A 22,553-nucleotide genomic window follows, 5' to 3' on the forward strand; every position below is an offset into this window, starting at 1 on the left:
AGCAGAGAGACTCTGCCAGCTGTCAGACACATCCACCTACAGGCCCTGCCACAGTAGTCCCATTCAATTAATCTAGCACAATCTCCTGTCCTTCCTGAAATACCTAGATCAAGTCAACCCTCTCACAGAAGTCTATTGTAATCCTAACCCCTACTGCTCCCTGCTCTGCTACTTACACCATGCTTCACAATATTGTTTGTAAGCTACCTACCCTGTCTAAAAGACACAAACCATTTCAGCTACTGACTATCCACACTTACTGTCCCTTTACCATCTCGTGCCCAGCTCATCACTATTGATGCCACCTCCATGAGCATTTACACCCCCAATGCACATGCACTTATGCCACTGAAAACAAACTTTCCCAACAGCTGACTGATTCCAAACCTGCAGTTTCCTTCTTGGAAACCCTGACCAACTATATTTTCACCCACAATTACTTATCATTTGAAGGCATCACCCACAAATAAATTTGCAGAACAGCACTGGGCACCAGCATGGCACAACCCTACATCAAACTTTTAACAGGTGATCTAGGAGGATCCTTCCTAGCCACCCACACTCTCATGTCACTCACCTGGTATGGATTCACTGATGATATAATGATCTGGACTAATGGTGAAGACACCCAAGCCACATTACTTCTCAGCAGCTTCTCCCTAATTCACTTCATCTGGTCCTTCCCTGCCTGACAAGCAAGCTGCCTTGATGTTGACTTCCATCTAACAGATGATTAAATGAGTACCCCTGTCTTCATCAAACCTACTAACCTCCAACAATGCCTCCACTTCAACAGCTGCTATCCATTTTACACCAAAGAATCCATTCCACAGATCCTAGCCACCTGTGGTTGTCACACGTGCAGTGATGAACAGTCCCTTTTTACATGCCAAGCATCTACGTGTAGCCTTTAATAATTACCCTCTCCAACTTCTTCAGAAACAGATCCCCTGCCCCTGTTCGACTCAGCCACCTGCAATCCCTCACATACCCACTGTCCTGTCAAAAAGCAGCACTCCTTTGGTGACTCAGTGCCACCCAGAACTGGAGCCACTGAATCAAACCCACTTCCAGGGTTCCCACTACCTCTTGTTGTGCCCTGAGATGAGAAATATCCTTCCCATTATCCTTCCCATCGATCCTACAGTGGTTTTCCACCACCCACCTAATGTAAGCAATATCCTTGCTCACCTCTAATCACCTGTCCCCCAATCCATTGTCCCATTATACCGATGCCTCTTCTTTAGTCTTCTTCTTGTTTCTTGTTTATCCCGGCTTCTCGAGATCTCTTATGAAGAGACACGATACAACACGTTCAGTAGTGGAGTGGGACAATCAATGAAGTTACACAACAGTTAGTAATTTAACTTTTGAAACCACTGGTTTATTGGCATTTCTGGAAATAAAATCACTCTCATACTCTCATGTGGTCAGCAAATTTCGTGTAACAGTTTGTATGTATAATGGGACTTATTACATCACAAATAGTTCTAATGAATTAATTAATCTGCATTACAGTGTTGCTAGCAATGTGAACAACGAGGTGATATGTGTCTCAATTAAAACAGAACCTCGATATTTTGAATAAACCTTAGGTTCATTTTCGTCGAAATCAGAACTTCTCTCAAAATTAATTTCCAACTTTGTGCATTAAGTCCAAATGCATTTGCAACTATTGTATGCGATTCACTGGACAGCTCAATCACGCACTAGTGTGTAACGTATTTCAAATCGAGCCCACAGGTTCCAGATTTCCTTAATGGGCTAAACGACTCTTTTGAAATAACATGATGTGTTTATCTCCTGTAAAGAATAAATGAAACTGGATTTGGCTGCATTCAGGTCAAAATCACAAAAAATAAAATTCACCACGCAAGTCAGCAAGCTGTACACGTGCACTTTTAGCACTCTAAGTGATAAATCGTCTCAGAGTGAAAGCCGCACATAAATTCACACTTTCTCAAACACACAAAATTCAAAAAACCTTTATATTAAACAGATAAATTATGGTCTGCAATTACTAATTAACGTTTCCCATTCTGAATAAACCTCAACAACTGGTATTTCATAATCAATAAAATTTTGTCGCCTGAAAGAAACTATTAGTTTGCTAAAATGGATTCAGATTACAGTCAACTCGCGTCTAGACGATGACATCACGAATCAATACTTGCTCGGAATGAACGAAATACCTATACTGAAAAATGCTGTCCATTGAGTAATTTACTGACTTTTATAACAAATTTGGTACCCCTTACATCGCTAGACTGTGACAAATATCCCTGCAGCAGAATACGATACAAGACTTGTCCCACACATCCTCCCACTATTATCCACTCCAGTCCTAACACAGGCATTCGTTTCTCTGACCCTCCTGATCCAAACTTCCAATAGTCATTGTCTTCCACCTGTGTCTATCTCTTACCAGCTCCCATTCAAGCCTCATGCATGCATTCTGTAGCCACAGGCACATGTATGTATAGTCATTGCCACTTTTGTGCCGCCCCCCCCCCCCCCCCCCCTCCAATACAGCTTCCATTCGCTGGCACTTACCAGCCCAACATCTCATCCCCACCATGTCTCTGCTTACTACAGCATCCACCCCCAACTCCCAGCTGGCCCTTCCTCTTTATCACCAATCACATTCTTTTTTGTTACAACACTACCCACACCAGCTGAGATAGCTACTCATCTCAGTCAGGCCTCAGTACACAGAAATAGCAGTGTCCGTGTGTGTGTGTGTGTGTGTGTGTGTGTGTGTGTGTGTGTGTGTGTGTGTGTGTGTGTGTGTTTTTCCTAAGTGTGAGGAAGACCTCTGTCCAATAGCTTAGTCTCCTTTTAAATGAACATATCTACTGCACAGCATCTCCTGTTTAGTGCAGAGAGAGGGGGGAAAAATCCACATTGTCAAGGCAACACCTAACTAGCATAAACACAAGTATCTAATAGCACTGTTTTATCTAATCTCCTCAGCTCCCTGCACTGCTAACCAACACCATACTTTCTAAAATTACTTGCAACCTACCTCCACTCACAAAAGACAGGAACTGTCCTCAATACTAACTGTCCACATTTCCTGTCCCTTCACTGCCCTGCTTGTCACTGTCAATGCCACCTCCAATGTGCATTTACACCCTCAATGCACACGCTCTTACTGCCATTCAAAAAAACCTTTCCTGACATATGACTGATTCCAAAGGTGTGTTTTATTACTAGTATTGCCACTTACTTATGTTTCTGTGTACAATTTTGTATTATTACTTACCTGGACATAAAGATTTAAAAACCATACCAATGAGTACTGGTACATTGGATCAATATTTGCAAGTTCAGAGATGGAAAAAAATAAGACTGAAGAATGTTTGGATACAGGCACATACTGGTTCCTTGCAGTATCAATTTCTGCTTCTGTTGCTGCAGCCACCTTTTCTTTGGCTTGAATCTCTTCAGAGAGAGCCTGTGCAAAGAAAAGAAATCTGCAGTAGAATCACTGAAAGCCAACATAACCACAAAGTCTATTCACGGTATTTACTACAAAATTCGAGGATTTATACCGTGTGGTGTAACGTGGGATTCTTAGGAATAACACGTTCCTCTTTTCCCCCTCTTATGTCAACAAAAGATGATAACAAGTGAAATTGTAGTTTGTTGTTGTTGTTGTCTTCAGTCCTAAAACTGGTTTGATGCAGCTCTCCATGCTACTCTATCCTGTGAAAGCTTCTTCATCTCCCAGTACCTACTGCAACCTACATCCTTCTGAATCTGCTTAGTGTATTGATCTCTTGGTCTCCTTCTACGATTTTTACCCTCCACGCTGCCCTCCAATGCTAAATTTGTGATCCCTTGATGCCTCAAAACATGTCCTACCAACCGATCTCTTCTTCTAGTCAAGTTGTGCCACAAACTTCTCTTCTCCCCAATCCTATTCAATACCTCCTCATTGGTTACGTGATCTACCCACCTTATCTTCAGCATTCTTCTGTAGCACCACATTTCGAAAGCTTCTATTCTCTTCCTGTCCAAACTGGTTATCGTCCATGTTTCACTTCCATACATGGCTACACTCCGTGCAAACATTTTCAGAAATGACTTCCTGACACTTAAATCTATACTCGATGTTAACAAATTTCTCTTCTGCAGAAACGATTTCCTTGCCATTGCCAGTCTACATTTTATATCCTCTCTACTTTGACCATCATCAGTTATTTTACTCCCTAAATAGCAAAACTCCTTTACTACTTTAAGTGTCTCATTTCCTAATCTAATCCCCTCAGCATCACCCGATTTAATTTGACTACATTCCATTACCCTCGTTTTGCTATTGTTGATGTTCATCTTATATCCTCCTTTCAAGACACTGTCCATTCCGTTCAACTGCTCTTCCAAGTCCTTTGCTGTCTCTGACAGAATTACAATGTCATCGGCGAACCTCAAAGTTTTTACTTCTTCTCCATGAATTTTAATACCTACTCCGAATTTTTCTTTTGTTTCCTTTACTGCTTGCTCAATATACAGATTGAATAACATCGGGGAGAGGCTACAGCCCTGTCTCACTCCTTTCCCAACCACTGCTTCCCTTTCATGCCCCTCGACTCTTATAACTGCCATCTGGTTTCTGTACAAATTGTAAATAGCCTTTCGCCCCCTGTATTTTACCCCTGCCACCTTTAGAATTTGAAAGAGAGTATTCCAGTTAACGTTGTCAAAAGCTTTCTCTAAGTCTACAAATGCTAGAAACGTAGGTTTGCCTTTTCTTAATCTTTCTTCTAAGATAAGTCGTAAGGTTAGTATTGCTTCACGTGTTCCAACATTTCTACGGAATCCAAACTGATCTTCCCTGAGGTCCACTTCTACCAGTTTTTCCATTCGTCTGTAAAGAATTCGCGTTAGTATTTTGCAGCTGTGACTTATTAAACTGATACTTCGGTAATTTTCACATCTGTCAACACCTGCTTTCTTTGGGATTTGAATTATTATATTCTTCTTGAAGTCTGAGGGTATTTTGCCTGTCTCATATATCTTGCTCACCAGATGGTAGAGTTTTGTCAGGACTGGCTCTCCCAAGGCTGTCAGTAGTTCTAATGGAATGTTATCGACTCCCGGGGCTTTGTTTCGACTCAGGTCTTTCAGTGCTCTGTCGAACTCTTCACGCAGTATCGTATCCCCTATTTCATGTTCGTCTACATCCTCTTCCATTTCCATAATATTGTCCTCAAGTACATCGCCCTTGTATAAACCCTCTATATACTCCTTCCACCTTTCTGCCTTCCCTTCTTTGCTTAGAACTAGGTTGCCATCTGAGTTCTTGATACTCATACAAGTGGTTCTCTTCTCTCCAAAGGTCTCTTTAATTTTCCTGTAGGCAGTATCTATCTTACCCCTAGTGAGACAAGCCACTACATCCTTACATTTGTCCTCTAGCCATCCCTGCTTAGCCATTTTGCACTTCCTGTGGATCTCATTTTTGAGACGTTTGTATTCCTTTTTGCCTGCTTCATTTACTGCATTTTTATATTTTCTCCTTTCATCAATTAAATTAAATATTTCTTCTGTTGCCCAAGGATTTCTATTAGCCCTCGTCTTTTTACCTACTTGATCCTCTGCTAGGCAGCACTACTTCATCCCTCAGAGCTACCCATTCTTCTTCTACTGTATTTCTTTCCCCCATTCCTGTCAATTGTTCCCTTATGCTCTCCCTGAAACTCTGTACAACCTCTGGTTCTTTCAGTTTATCCAGGTCCCATCTCCTTAAATTCCAGCCTTTTTGCAGTTTCTTCAGTTTCAATCTGCAGTTCATAACCAATAGATTGTGGTCAGAGTCCACATCCGCCCCTGAAAATGTCTTACAATTTAAAACCTGGTTCCTAAATCTCTGTCTTACCATTATGTAATCTATCTGATACCTTTTAGTATCTCCAGGATTCTTCCAGGTATACAACCTTCTTTCATGATTCTTGAAACAAGTGTTAGCTATGATTAAGTTATGCTCTGTGCAAAATTCTACAAGGCGGCTTCCTCTTTCATTTCTTCCCCCCAATCCATATTCACCTACTATGTTTCCTTCTCTCCCTTTTCCTAATGACGAATTCCAGTCACCCATGACTATTAAATTTTCGTCTCCCTTCACTACCTGAATAATTTCTTTTATCTCGTCACACATTTCTTCAATTTCTTCATCATCTGCAGAGCTAGTTGGCATATAAACTTGTACTACTGTAGCAGGCATGGGCTTTGTGTCTATCTTGGCCACAATAATGCGTTCACTATGCTGTTTGTAGTAGCTAACCCGCACTCCTATTTTTTTATTCATTATTAAACCTACTCCTGCATTACCCCAATTTGATTTTGTGTTTATAACCCTGTAGTCACCTGACCAGAAGTCTTGTTCCTACTGCCACCGAACTTCACTAATTCCCACTATATCTAACTTCAACCTATCCATTTCCCTTTTTAAATTTTCTAACCTACCTGCCCGATTAAGGGATCTGACATTCCACGCTCCGATCCGTAGAACGCCAGTTTTCTTTCTCCTGTTGACGACGTCCTCTTGAGTAGTCCCCGCCCGGAGACCCGAATGGGGGACTATTTTACCTCCGGAATATTTTACCCAAGAGGACGCCATCATCATTTAATCATACAGTAAAGCTGCATGTCCTCGGGAGAAATTACGGCTGTAGTTTCCCCTTGCTTTCAGCCGTTCGCAGTACCAGCACAGCAAGGCCGTTTTGGTTAATGTTACAAGGCCAGATCAGTCAATCATCCAGACTGTTGCCCCTGTAACTACTGAAAAGGCTGCTGTCCCTCTTCAGGAACCACATGTTTGTCTGGCCTCTCAACAGATACCCCTCTGTTGTGGTTGCACCTACTGTATCACTGAGGCACGCAAGCCTCCCCACCAACGGCAAGGTCCATGGTTCATGGGGGGGAATTGTAGTTTATGTAGCTGTTAATCATAGAACATCCGACTGTGTGCATTTGTTTTATGAATGCAGTTTAAGTGTAAGTCATGTCAGTTCCAGATATCAGCGAGGCACAGTGGCACCATCTGTGGTGGAGTGTATGTTCCTTGGCCATTATGGTGACTTGGATGTCACAGAGCAAAACAGTGCATGCAAGAATTTAAACAATCATAAACAACAGAAAAATCACTTTAAGAATTGTCATTCTCTTGTCTGCTTACGGCAAAGCAATACATGTATACAGAATGCGTTCCATAAGTAATGCGACTAATTTTTTTCTGACGCAACGGTACACCACAGCGTGTTGTAACTAGCTGGGCTAAGTGGAGGGGGGTGTTAGCCTCAAAGCACTCTTTGTCTCATTCAGCTGCGAGCTGCTAGAGAGTCAAGACGTGCATTTCTGTCAACCCCGTTTTGAGTTTATATAACACAGCACAATGGATCATTCTGTAGAGCAATGGTACGCTATCAAATTTTGTGTTAAACTTGGGAAGTCCACTACCGAAATGTTTCCATTATTTCGGCATGCCTTTTGGGAATGATTACTTGTCCAAATCACAAGTTTTCCGATGGCACAAGTCGTTCATGTAGGGCCAAGAGGAGATCACCGACGAACCTCGCAGTGGACGGCCGTCGACCGCACGAGTCGACAAAAATGTGACGCATGTGTGTGATTGCAAACTCATCCCAAAAGTGTTGACTAATGAACACAAGCATATGCGAGTGCCTCAGTGACGAGAAATGTTGTGAATGTGTGAAAATGATCCTCATTTTTTAACTCAGTTATCACTGGTGATGAGTCATGGATTTTTGAGTATGACCCTGAGACAAAAAGGCAGTTCAGAGTGGCACACCCCATCGTCAGACCGTCCCAAGAAGGCACGCATGAGCAAGTCCAGGATCAAAACCGTGCTCATTGGCTTCTTTGTCATCAGAGGCATTGTCCACCATGAATTCGTACCTACCAGGACTACAGTGAACTCAGCTTTCTACTTGGAAGCGCTCAAAAGACTGATAAGGAGGGTCTCGCACTGCCAAAGCGACAATACGCCGAGTCACAGCCCCTTCATTGTCAACGACTGCCTGGCCAGGACTGAGACCCCAGCCTCCCTACAGTCCTGACCTGGCTCCTGCTGACTGTTTTTTGTTTCCTCGGTTAAAAGGAGTCATGAAAGGAAACATTGGGACACGATTGAAAGCATCCAGGCAGATGTTACATCAGCTTTAAAGGACATTCTGAAAAAGATATTCCTGGAGGCCTTCCAGGCATGGAAACACCACCTGCAGAAGTGTATCGACGCAAGAGGGTGCTATTTTGAAAATTTTTGAATATTTGTGTGAATATATTCAATAAATGATTTTTTTATGAATTTGGTCGCGTTACTTATGGAATGCACCTTGTATGCTGTAATCTGTCATGAGCTATGAAATAAGATAAAGCTGTTCATACATTATCATAACTGGAGATGCACGAGATAAACACTGCATGTACAATATAGATGAGTTGACACAAACTGCTTATGTAGTTTGGACAGACTGAAGCTCTCTTCCAGCACCTGCATGTTGCCAAAAGTTGAAGAAGGCCTATGGCGTGGAAATATGGCACTACATAGCAGGACCACAAAAGTTATTAAGTTCGAGAATGATGACCAGAAAGTATTTATGAGGTAAGGATGACACACACACATACACACACACACACACACACACACACAAGGGTAACAAAGTACACAAGAAGTTACAAATTCTCCAGTTAACACTCCATTTTGGTTCCCTAGTGCAGGACATGTATTAGTTGTACGAAAACAGAGAAATTTTTTGTTTTCTGAGAATTTTGAAGAGAATAACTAAAGCAAATGCAACGTGATGGCCTGCTATGTTTCCCTTTCTAGTGTGTGTGTGTGTGTGTGTGTGTGTGTGAGTGTGTGTGTGTGTGTGTGTGTGTGTGTGTGTGGGCACGCGCGCACGTGCATGTAGCGACTTGACTATAACACCATTAGTAGGGGACACTGTGTGGCAGACCTATTAGAGTGATGTGGTCTAAGTTACCTGTGACTATGCATTTTCCAAAACAGTCGTCAAATATCAGTAACTCACAAATTCGAATACATCGGTGAATACATGTGACAACTTTGAACTTGACTTGAGATCTAAGATTTACAATCTTCATTTGTCTTGAGCATTTACGCGGCAGTATGTCCATTCACATACATGTGACCCAGATGGTGGCCTGATTGAAAGTTCATAAAGGATCATTGTAAAAAATCATGAATTGGGTAGTGAAACAGCAAATGTGTACAATGTGTAAAGACGATATTATGAAATTAAAAGAATGAATTACAAGTCTGCAACTCATTATTGGGTATCTCAAAACTTCTTAAAGAAAGAAACTGAGTCACTATTGATGCAAGACTCGGCAAATCTTCTGCAAGGTAGTACAAACAACTCAGAAAAGTGGACAAAATGCCATATAAAAACAGTAGACATAAAATGAAAACCACTGAAGACTGCATGAGACACTAATATTTAGTGAATGACACTGTTTTTCAAATATTTTATAATATGGACAGTGCAAAAACTGTGAACAGCATGGAATTGCATGGCAAGATCGAAGATGGCGCAGACAATATGAAACAGGGTGGTATTTCACAGTCAAATAATAGCCAGCATAAAGGGATTATGAACAGTAGGCATTTTCATTAACTGATTATCAAATATTCTCCTTAGGTATTGTTGTCTCTCACTGACAAAAATAACAACTTGGAATATGTGATTCAAAAGACTGCAGGTACCACTAGTGATTATACACCAAACAACAGTTATTTCACCTCAACAAGTATGTGCAATATTGACATTTATGCTGATAGCCATGCGTGAGGAATTGCCTCTGAACTTTGAAGTATGTGTAGATGTGAAATCAACAGCATTGTAAAACCAGATACAAATTTCAAGGCAGCAACTGTAATCAGCCACAAAAAAATCTCAGGGCTATACGATAATGATTCTTTTGTCTTTCTTGCAGGGACAAAAGACATAGCAAAGAATGATCCAAAAGATATTGTGTTTTCCTTTAAACAGAGGCTGCACAAATTCAGAAACATGAATGTGAGCACTTTTTTCTGTACCCTTATGCCACGACCTGCACAAGTGGCCCTGTGTGAAAAAGGAAGTATAAAAAAAAGGAAAAGACTGGGCAATATGTATACAGAGGCTTTAAAAAACAATATACATTGATAAAAGCACACTAGGAAGATGATTTTATATGGCACATAGTTTATACATCAACAGATTGGGAAAGGCCGTTGTTAGTCATAAGATCTCAGATATAGTTCTATGAAATCAAATGTGCAGCACGGTATTAAGCAAGTTATACCTTTGAAAGACAAAAGTGATGTGTCTCTAGAATTTAGCTTGTGACATGATGAAGTAGTACTGGGAGTGGTCTCTACCAAGACTAAGAGCAATGACGAAAATTCTTTTTCAGTATTTGAGCAGTTCCAACTTAGACAATTACAGTGTGCATAAGTTGGATATGCCGCATTAAGACGAATGTTTGCTTGAGAAAGAAAGCATTGATAAAAATAATTAAACACTGTAAATCTACAATGGAATATTACAATACTATGAAAAGGATAGTTCCTACTTACCACATAGCAGAGATGCTGAGTCACAGATAGGCACAAAAAAAGACCATCAGAAAGCAATCTCTCGACCAACAAGGCATTCATTGGAAATAAACAAAACACACACACACACACACACACACACACACACACACACACAAATGCAATTCTCACACACACATGACTACAATCTCTGGCTGCTAAGGCCAACTAGTTTCAATCAGAATCAGAATTTTTATTATCCCATAACATACAAACTCAAATCATAGATCTGATGTACTCGGGACTCGTCAACATTACATTTACATAACAATTACAATTTGTATATATGGTATTACAAAAACAATAATACAACACTCCAGTTTATATGTATTACGAAGTAATATATAACAACAGTGTTTATGTAGTGAACATAATTTTACCATCATTTATTTGACAGAAAACTGCTAAGTTTAATTTAGAGATGATGTTTCCTTGCTCAGACTTCCATGTCACCCTTCACAAATTCTTCTATGGAGTAATAACATTTCTCCACTAATAACTTGCGCATCTTTGGTTTCAGTTGCCCTAGCTCCATGCTGTTTATTTGTTTCTTTTTTAGCATGTTGTAGATTTTCTTGCCCATATATGCTGGGGTTTGTGCATATAACTTTAAACTGTGAGTAGGAAGCATGAAGTTTGTCTTATTCCTACTGCTGTAGCGATGCTTAAAATTGTCATCTGTGAATAACGTACAGTTACTGTATACAAAAATAATCAGTTCATTGATGTACAAACAGCGGGCACTTAATACTTTCAGATTTCTTAACAGTGGGTGACAAGATCCTTTTGGTCTTGAGTTACACATAATTCTAACAATTGATTATTGTAATTTTAATATTCTAATTATTTTACTTGTATTACCCCAAAAGATAATGTCATAAACAGCTTCACAATAGCTGTGATAAACTAATTTTCTTATCTCCATGCTAGTTGAATATGACAAAATCTTCATAGCAAAGGTCAGGCTGTTTAACTTATTTGCTAAGTATTCTATATGTGAAGACCACGATAAATTTTGGTCCACATTTATTCCTAAAAATTTAACACAATCTGATTCTTTCAGTTCCTGGTTTCTGCAGGTAATATGAATTTCATTTATCTTAGAGTTTTTAGTTTTAAACTGTAGTAAATGCATTTTTCCAGTATTCAATTTTAACACATTTAGTTGGAACCAGTTTTCTAAACTGTCTAGTAGGTTTATGAAAGTTGAGAGAATGTGTTCTGAGTGACTGCTTTTGATGAGAACACACGTATCATCAGGGAATAAAACTGAGAGTGAATTTATGTTTAGTGGCAAGTCATTTATGTAAAGTAAGAATAAAATTGGGCCCAGAATTGAGCCTTGTGGAATGCCTTGTGAAATAATCATCCATTCAGAGAAGAAATTTCCCTTGCTTGATTATATAACTACTCTTTGTTTTCTCTTTGTGAGGTATGACCTGAACCACTCTACAGCATGCCATAGAATTCCATATTTTTCCATTTTATAGAGGAGCAATTGATGGTTTGCACCATCAACTGCTTTTATGAGGTCACAGAACAATCCTGCAACTTTGTTGGACTTGCATAACGCAGAACAAATTTTTTTCACATACTCATTTATGGCATCTATTGTGTTTTTGCCTTTCTGAAAGCCATATTGACTATCTGACAATACATTTGATTTTTCTATAAATTTTTCGATTTGCATTACTACCACTTTTTCAAATATTTTTGAAGAAATTTGGAGAATAGAGATTGAGTAGCAGTTTCCCATATCTTCTCTTGAGCCATTTTTGAACAAAGGTTTTACCTCTGCAAGCTTCAGGGTGTCTAGAAAGTGGCCTTCTTCGAGTGATTCGTTGATTATTGAACAAAGGGAGTGAGCTATTATCCTGGCAGCTGATTTAACTACTGTAATAGGTATTCCATTCCATTTTTTAAAGCATTCTTCTGCCTTCTGACCTAACTGTACTTTTCGGTATATCCATCTACATCTGCAACTGATTTTGATACATTTATAAAAAAAATTGTTAAGAGATTCTGAAATCAGAGCAGGATGTGTTATAGTTTAATTTCCCACCTTAATTCTGGAGATAACTTTGCTTTTAGTTCTCATCTCATTTTACGACAGACCACACTACCTTTGATTTGTTTTTATGAGCCAAGCTGTATTTATTATTTGCCATTTCTTTTGCAGCTTCATTACCCTTTTAAATAAGCCTTTATACCATTTGACATAATTTATGAAAACCAGGTCTTTGTTGTATTTCAACTCCTTGTACAGCTGTCTTTTCTTCCAACTGGATATTTTTATTCCAGCGGTGATCCAATTTAGCTTATTTGACACCTTTGTGTGGAATACTTTAAGTGGGAATATTTCATTAAATACAGGTAAGAAACTTTCTAGAAACCTGTTAAAATGTTCCATTATTCTGTAAAATATTTCAGTCACTCATGTACCTTCAATTAACCATTTATTTGGAAAAGCATGATTTCCTTAGCAACAGTCAATACAGATTTTAGCCAGGTAAAAATACCATGACAGCTGTTCTGGAAATTGTTGATCAGACTTTAACAGCTTTTGATAATAAGACGACAGTGACATTTCCGTTATATGATCTAAGTAAAGCATTTGATTACATTTCTTTTAACATACGGCTAACAAAATTATACTATTATTGTACTCAAAAATCCAAATTAGCAGTAATTTTTTCCTACCTTGTGACGAAGCAAGCTGGGATATTTTTACTTCCCCTCTTGTTTTTCCATCTGCCTCCTAAAATTCTTTCTTTCACTTTTAACTAATTACCATTAACACACATGAGAATAATCTGCATTTTCATAAAAGAGAAAGACTGGTCCTCAGTTTTAAAGTAAATATTACCAGATCTAATTTTGTGCTTATGTAATGTATGTATTTAATTTTTCTAATTTATTTGGACTATTCCTATTTAGTATCTTTTGTTATAGGGTGAAATCAGTAATTTTTTTCATAACTTAAATTCTATTGTTGACTTATAAACAAATATAAAGTCTGAACTAATTATAAACATATGGAGAAATAACTAATAGTATTCTTAAATGACGTATTTGGCTCTATTCAGAAACATGTTAGCAAAGCTGGCTCTTAATTAATTCCAAAGTAATGAACAGTTTTGTCCAAAGTATTGTTTGCATACTTATATTTGTTAATTTCTTGATTTAAACAAGTAATTCGGCTTAACCCTTGCAGTAGAAGAAACTATTAAAAAGATGCAATTTTTCAAAGTATTCAATTTATTTAATGAGTTAAGTTTTAATTGCAATTTCTGTAAAGTAAACTTCAAACAATGTGTAGTTTCAGCACCTACTATTGTGATGATATATAAGGGCCTGATTTTTGGTCACAAGACAGTCAGTCCAGGGCCGAGTTCCAGACGAGAAACCTGTGTTGGTTAGATCAACAACAATGCTTCAACTTACTTGTGGAATAAGTGTTAAACATTTAGGCCATGTGTAAAAACAATGAAAGTGTCTGCTCCATATGTACCTTTCTATTCTTCAAGAACTGCGAACTTTGTGGTTAGGTTTTTACTGCTCTTAGATGTTCAACAGAAAACTACTGCAGCAGTATGTGAAGGTTTGCCTGCAAACTATTAATGAGGTTTATCAAAAGTTAAACAATAGTGCACTGCCCATGTAACTGTGCATTACTGGGGGGGTTGTGAACAGTGAAATTAAAGTACAGTGAAATGCAACTATGCACCTGTCGGCTACATTATTTACAGTAGTCAGCGTCGGAATCCACAACCCATTTTTCAGCCAGTGTAGCAATGCAGAACATTGACACAGAGGACACCAAATGAAATAAATAAAGCAGGCAGAGCTGCTACAACCTGAACACAAGAAGACTGTCTGTCTCAATTAGAAATAGAGACTTCCCCTTAGTAGAAATTGGCACAGGTGTTCCACAGACTTTGTCCGTGGCCCATTCTTCTCCATTGTGACAGTCAATGACATACCCCATTGTGTACTACAGTTGATTATCTGCTACGCTGATGATACACTGTTATTTATTTCGCATCATGGCATCCAAAAGCTTATGTTAGTCCAAGAATGTAGATAATAGATGTGTCAAGCTCTTAGGAATACATATTGATGCCAAACTCTATTCAGAAGAACATATCAAACAAGTCTGTAAAAAGATTTCATAAATGCCCTATCTCATGTGGAAACTAAGAGATATGGTCAGCAATAATTATCTCTGTATGACGTATTTTGCACTCTTTCAGTTACATATATGGCCTACTCATATGGGCTCATTCTCCTCATATCACAAAAATTTTAAAAGTCCAAATAAGAATTGTCCTAGTACTATGACAGGCTGGTACTTAAAAGCACTGTCACTGTCTTTTTACCAGGCTTATGATACTAACAGCATTGAATCTGTGAATCTACGAGTCTGCATTCTTTGTCAAGAACAACATTAAAAAATGTGTCATCAGGGAAAAAATTCACAAACATGACACTAGAAATAAGATAAACATTGGCATTCCAAGGTACAGATTAGCAATAACAGGAAACTCCCATAAAGTGAATGCCCTCAAAATTATTAACAAGTTTCCTCTCGCTGCTTGATCCTTGCCATTTAAAATATTCGAACTTAAACTATATGACTGGCTAATAAAAAATTAATGTTACAATATGAAAGATATAACACGGACAGAGCTGATACACTAAACTCTCAGTAGTCCGGCCTCTCAGTAATCCAGCACAATTCCAGCCTATAATCGTTCAACCTGAGATGACGCCTACAATAATGAAATTTCGTCTGCATCAATGTCGTTAGTTAACTATAATGTTCAACATTCCTCTACACTTTGAAACTGTGGCTTTCCTTTAAGATAATTGTGATGCCTTATAAAGGGAAACAAGTTATGCTGGACCTCAAGCAGAAACTCGAAATTAGATGTAAACTGAACTGAGGTTCTTCACAGAAAACCATTGTTGCAGGCAACAGTGTTGGACGAGCAGCTATTTGTGACGAAACTTCAACAGAAAAGAAGTAATCATAAGCTTGCAGGAAAGTTATGATGAAACTGACAAAGAAGAGGACATAGGAGGAGAGAACATTAGGATATCTCAAACTGCTGGTGCTGAAGCTGGAGATGCTTCCTGGAGAACATTATGCAACAATCAGAAACATGACAGGACCAGTGAAATGCTTGTAGAGCAGTTGTGTGTTAAAGCATACAAAAGCCACATATTGTCATGGAGACAACTAAAACTTTGGGACATGTTTAATAGTGAGTGTGAAGTGATACTAATATGCATGTACACACTCAAGGACTAAGTTCTCTGTAAGAATGAATGTATTTCTTGATTTAATAAAGTTCAATCCCTCTGTGTTTATACTAAATTTTAAACACTCTCAACAATCTGGCCCTTCCACTAATCTGGCACCCATATGTGCGAGGAATGGCCAGTTTAGCAAGAGTCTACTGTATTAATATTTAAGATCACAGCTTTATGTAAGATACTTGATTTCTACATGTGATATGAATATTAGTTTTAATACTTTGATTGTAAATGTAACTTGCTATAACTGGAAAAGCCTATTGTAACTGTTGTCAATGGCAAAAGAATCTGAAACTGAATCTGTTTTCTCTGAGATGTTCATGACACCTTCATGGGGTGTCACCAATGCATAAATGTCCATGTCCAGCTCGTGCTACCACACTCACCACACCACGCCTTCCCTACTGTATTACATCACTGCATATGCACGATCTGCATTCTTCACATATCAGGGCACATACAGTGTACTTTTCCCACTGTATAAAATGTTTATAAGAGAAATGACCCTCTTTTGCCAGTCTGAGCATCCTCAGTGGAACATAGATCATTCTCATGAATAGCCCTTGTTAGATAGCAGATTCCCCCACTGAGATGAAAGATGTTGTACAAAACTTGTTTAACGCACTCTCTACAATTAAATGAAATATGCTGGTGCTATATTACAATTTGGCAACCATTTCATTTATTCTCATTACATATATAGAATATTTTCTTTAAATGTTCATGCATGACTTTTACTTGGTCTCAAAGAGTTTGCAGGGAAGATATCTCTAGTAATTAAGGACACCATGCTGTTCGTGCTCGTTCATTACACACTCCCTAACATTAACTGTGCTTTTAGGCGATAATGTCATGAGATGTGTTTTCTTCATTTAAACCAAAATACAACATTAGATAACAACTATGGTTTAACATAATGTATTTAATGTCATCCTTAACCATCCATATCTCAGATCTAAGAGCATAAAAATACACGGGATGCAGATTACCACACACTGGTTGCAGGATAAATTTGTTTGTTCCTAACTAGTTTGGATACCCCTTTGTCAGAGTGAACCTTAATAATTGGGTTCAACTCTTCCTATGGGAAGCAACTGTACAACCATTCTTCCTTTCAGATGAAAATGTCCCCTATTCATTTCCCACCACAAAATGGTTTAGGTTATCCCTCTGTGGATTCACGTAACCGAAGGAACAGGCACCTCTGTTGAGCATACCTATCCCCAGACTCCTCTACACAAAATACGGTACAGGCCATTTCTTTTTTTGAATGCACCTGACCTCAGGCATAGCACAGCCTCTTTCGACACCTTCAACTCACCTAAAGCAGCCCACACACTTCTCCATATAAAATCTGTCCGCACAGCAAAATTTCATTTCTCATATCCTGACAGGAAGGGTTTCCTTCACTCCTGACGTGTCTTTACGGCAGTTTTAATGCATGCTGCACAATACTCCTTATACAATACTGCTTTTACCCATATGTTTGTTGATGTATGAAACCACATCTGTGTTAACAGATAACATTGGGTAACAATATTCCCATGTTCATTTCCTTTCCTTAGGATAATTTCGACCTGCTACTATGTTTGCATTTAAAATTATAACACACCAAAATGTACAACTCAATTTATTAATAAAATTTTGCAAAGTATACACTGCAAGTACTGAAATGCCACACTCATCCTTTGAAGACTCAACAAATTTTATCAGATGACAAAATCTGCTTGGGTGGGCAACAGAAGTCTATTTTTGTTTCTCCATTGCCATTTATGTTATAAAACTGTTACATTGTAATATATATCTAGGTGATTAACTATCATTTATGCCCTCTAACAGTGTTGGAACATTATGTTACTTAAGTATAACCTACTTTTCATGTCCGCTACTACTACCAATTGCGCTCACGTTAGTACATCACATTTCAGACTGTTATGTTGTATGCAGGGGCATTCCCCTGTTATTTTCCCCCACAACATGTGACATGCCTAACATGCAGTGTACTGAAGTTATAAATAGTAAGTGTACAGCATAAAAATTACGTCCATTTGTCCAAGCCATATCATCATATGTGTATCTCTTTGGTCATCCTTTGACAACAGGTTGTGTGGACAAGAAAATAGAGAAAGACAGAAATGGTACTCCTGGTGGAGAAGGAGGAAAAGAAAGTAAAAAACAGATTTGTTAAGGTTGAAGAAAGAAAGAAAGAAGATAGCCCCAAAAGACAGAACTCCTTACCACCTCCCACCCCCAAGGAACTTCCACTTCCGATAAAGTTCTTCGTTGTGATCCCAGAGGGAGAAGGTGTTTGGCATTCCCTACTGAATGGACTTTTTGCAGCTTTACTGTCACAAATCCCAAAAACTAACCTTAGCAAATGTACGGTAAACATTGAGAGAAAGAACAACAACATGTGAAACAAGGAAAAAGAAATATTAAATCATTAGTCGTCATTATCAGAAGTCAGTCCATCTATTTTCATCTTTATCAACCACCCACAAATAACTTTCCATATGAAACCAACTGAAAGCCTGTCATTTTGTTCTGTTCTTTGCAAAAAAAATATAAAATCCCAGTTATTCATAACAGGATACATACGTGTGTGTGTCCTTTTTCTGTAAGAAACAAACGTCATATAATTAATACTTTAAACAAATAAATTTTTTAAAAAATCTAGTTATCCACATAGCACGTTTGATGGCTATATTCTTATTTTCACAAAATAGGATGTTATTTAGTTATTAAATAAAATAGAATAGTAAGAGGTACAGATCACAGAAACGTGTAAAGAGAAGGAATGGCTTTGGAGAAACTAAAGAAGTAGTATCCCCAGATGTCCAATGGGTGCTATTCTGCTGAATTTGCGGAGTATGCAAATTCTCCTGGTGGTATATATTTCTTAACTGTACCAAACTGTGAAGTCTCCTTTCCTGGCCTGTATTTGGATCAACCAGGAATAGTGCCTTGTAAGGTCCACTATAACTAAGCATTATATCTATCTTTCAGGAGTCATCCCATCTTCTTGGTAATGATCTAAAGAACATCCTTATAAATGTGCTGGATGTATCTCACCATATTGTTTGAATTTTGGGAACTACTTAGGAAAATTTATTCCCTTTCCCATTTGATCCTCAAAAAACTCATGAGGTGTGCCAACATTATTATTAGTCTCATTAGTTTTAAATTCTATTTTTGCATATTGTAAAGTGTCTAAAGTGCCCATCTGTTTCAAACAATAAAAAATATACAGAAACATGCATTTCGGGTAACACTATGACAAACAACACAGAACAAAACAATATAGACCAGCTCAGACTGTTCAAAAAAGATCGACAGGTCCTTATACTCACCAACAGTCACGGTCATCAAATTGCAGAAAGAGTGTCAAGCCTTTTACCAAGCTACAATGTCATGGGTATCGTGAAACCAGGAGCTCATATTTCGGAAGTAACAAAACCAGCTGAAAACTCTTGCAAAAACTTTGGACCATCAGACTAAGTGGTAATTTTTGGAGGTGCGAACGATGTTCTGAGGGATCAAGCCAACGAAATAAAAATAGCTCTTAACTGTGTACTGCAGCAGACAATCCACATGAATGTGTTAGTTATTAACCAATCACAGAGGCATGACCTAACTTCCTGGTCATGTGTAAATCAATTAGTGATTAAGATAAACTCTGACATGAAGGATGTTTGTGGAAAATTTGAGCATGCAAATGTAATAGATGTAAACACTCTTGAAAAATCCATGCACACCAGACACGGACTTCATCTAAACTATGCTGTTAAACAATACCTAACAAAGAAAATATATAATTTTGTAAAGCATTGCACTAGAAAACTTACCACTATGTTGGATAATTGGCTCATAACAGGCAATGAAAGCCCAAAAAACAAAGCAGAACATGTTAAAGGGGTCCAAATTGATCCACAAGGAAGGATGAAACCCAAGGAAAGAACGAATAACACAAAAATGGTCCAAAACACATTGGATAAATGGCTGGGAAGAAACACCCACCAAGGGACAGGTAGATGTTTTTTAGAGTAGCTGAGGGTGCCACAGGGGAATGTGTTACAGAACAAACTTATACACGCACTTTAAAAGTCATTCACCAAAACGTACAGTCCCTACCAAACAAACTTGATGAAATAAATGTGCTTCTTAGCAATGAGTGGAAGGAGGTATCAGATTTATGTTTTTGTGAGCACTGGCTAGAGAAGGACCATTTACAGTATTCAAACATAACCGGTTTCACTCTGGCAAACTACTTTTGCAGATCAATATCAAAGCTTGGAGGAACCTGCATCTATGTAAAAGAAAACATAGACTATAAGATAATAGACTGTGTAAATCACCTAGGAAGCGAAAAACACTTTGAAGCCTCAGATATTGAAATAACATCAGGAAAAGCTATAATAATGTGTGTTTATAGATCACCCAACAGCAATGTAAACATTTTCTTTAAAAAACTTGGCCTTGCACTAGGGAAACTTAAAAATACTTGCAAAACTATAGTTCTGTGTGGAGATTGTAATATTGAACTCTTAACACACAGTCCTCAAGGAGAAAAATTCCTTTTCCTTAATATTATTCAAGAATATAACCTGTGCACTAAAATAAACTCCCCTACACACATAACAAAAACTAGTGCTACACCTATTGATCAGATCTTTGTAAACACTGACATGCACACCTCAGAAAACTTTAATACCGGCTACCGTGACCACAATGCACAGCTACTTGCTGTATGCAAAAGTATTGATTTGTCTAGGAATGGAAGTGTTATCTACAAGAGAAAATTCAGCATGCAAAATATTGAGCACTTCAAACATATGCTAAGTACCCACTCGTGGAATAAAATCTACAACAGTTACAACACAGATGAAAAGCTGGATAATTTCATGGAAGTTTACAGGCATTGTTTCGAAATTGCATTTCCAAAAAAGAAAATAATTTGTTAAGGCCCCATCAAACCCAAAACTCGGATTCCATCACGGATCAAAGTATCATGTAGAAGAAAAAGAGAACTTTTTGCACTATCAAAAACAGATAGCAGCCCTGAATTTGCTCACTACTTCAAAAAATACAAGTTAACTCTGAGTCGTGTAATAATGGAAGCAAAATTAGGGGAAAATGACAAACTTATTATGGAATCATCAAACAAACCTAAGACAATGTGGAACACGGTACAGAGACTAACTAGAAAGGTTGAAACACACAAAAATATTGTACTGGCACAGGCAAGCAGCAAGATCACTGATCCAAAATAATTGCTAACCACTTCAATACTTACTACACCAATATTGCTGGTGAGCTAGTTAAGGAAGAAATGGGAAAAACATCAAACAAAATATTACAGGAAATTTCTGGAAATAGTGTAACAAATACATCCATGTTCCTTCGACCAATAAGTAGGGAAGAACTGTTAAACAGCATAAAGTCATTAAAAAATAAATATTCAGCCAGAGTTGACAATGTGCCAGACTATATTATAAAAGTATCTGCTGAACAGATACTCACACCACTGCTTGATATATACAATTCTTCAGTATCAAGTGGTATTTTCCCACAACACTTCAAAACTGCAAAAGCTGTACCCCTTTACAAAAAGGGCGATCGGCAGCAGATGGTCAACTATAGGCCTGTGTCACTCCTCTCAGGTTTTTAAAAAACCATTGAAAAACTAGTTCTGCTACAATTAACTTATTTATTTAACAAAAAAAATATGATCTCAGGATGTCAGCATGGCTTCACGCCTCAGTGCAGTAGTGAAACAGCCACATTTCGCCTCATAAATCGTATTTTAAATTCAGTGGATAATCACAAAAATGTTTCGGGGATTTTCCTGGATTTAACAAAAGCATTTGATGTAATAGACCATGAAATTCTCCTAAGAAAGTTAGAGTGGTATGGTGCAAGAGGGCTGCCACACGAGTGGCTGAACTCCTACCTAGAAAATCGCTCTCAGATAACAGAGGTGAAACACATGGGAAAAAACGAACTCCAAGCTTATCAATCGAAACCTTCCACATTAACCCACGGTGTACCACAAGGCTCAATTTTAGCTCCCTTTCTCTTCATAATTTTCATAAACGACTTCCCCCTACACGTTCAACACTTCGAACCAGTGCTATTTGCAGATGACACAAGCATGTTAATTGAAGGTGAAAACGAAATGGCTGTAAGTTTAAATGATAAAGTCACAAATGAAAATGTCACAGAATGGTTTATGAGGAATAAATTACTGATAAACCCTCAAAAAACAATCGTCTTATACTTCCATACACAACAAAATAAAAACCCATTAAAACCAAACATGTCATGGAAAACCAAAGAATTAACAGTGTCACTGAAACAAAATTTCTTGGCATCTACTTACAAGACAATCTTAAATGGAATTCCCACATCACATCATTAAATTATAAACTATCGAAAATGACTTATGGGATGAGGATTATATGAAACAACACAAGTCCTGAAACAGTTAGAGCGGTGTATTACGCTTGCATACACTCCCTATTGAGATATGGCATCATATTCTGGGGAAATTCTCCTCATAGCATAACCACATTCCGGAAACAAAAAAAGATTGTGAGGATAATGAAAAATG

At 38.1% G+C, this 22,553-nt stretch overlaps 1 protein-coding gene across 1 annotated transcript in view; it reads right to left on the reverse strand.

Annotated features, from left to right (window-relative positions):
- LOC124594696 (dynein axonemal heavy chain 3) overlaps nt 1-22,553 on the reverse strand; it is a 1,186,267-nt gene that overhangs the window by 232,805 nt on the left and 930,909 nt on the right. The window contains exon 53 of the mRNA XM_047133063.1: nt 3,266-3,457. Within this exon, the coding sequence (XP_046989019.1) occupies nt 3,266-3,457 (192 nt within the window). The remainder of the gene's footprint in view (nt 1-3,265; nt 3,458-22,553) is intronic.

The sequence above is a fragment of the Schistocerca americana genome, chromosome 2 (assembly GCF_021461395.2).
Source record: "Schistocerca americana isolate TAMUIC-IGC-003095 chromosome 2, iqSchAmer2.1, whole genome shotgun sequence".
NCBI classification, from domain to species: Eukaryota; Metazoa; Arthropoda; class Insecta; order Orthoptera; family Acrididae; genus Schistocerca; species Schistocerca americana.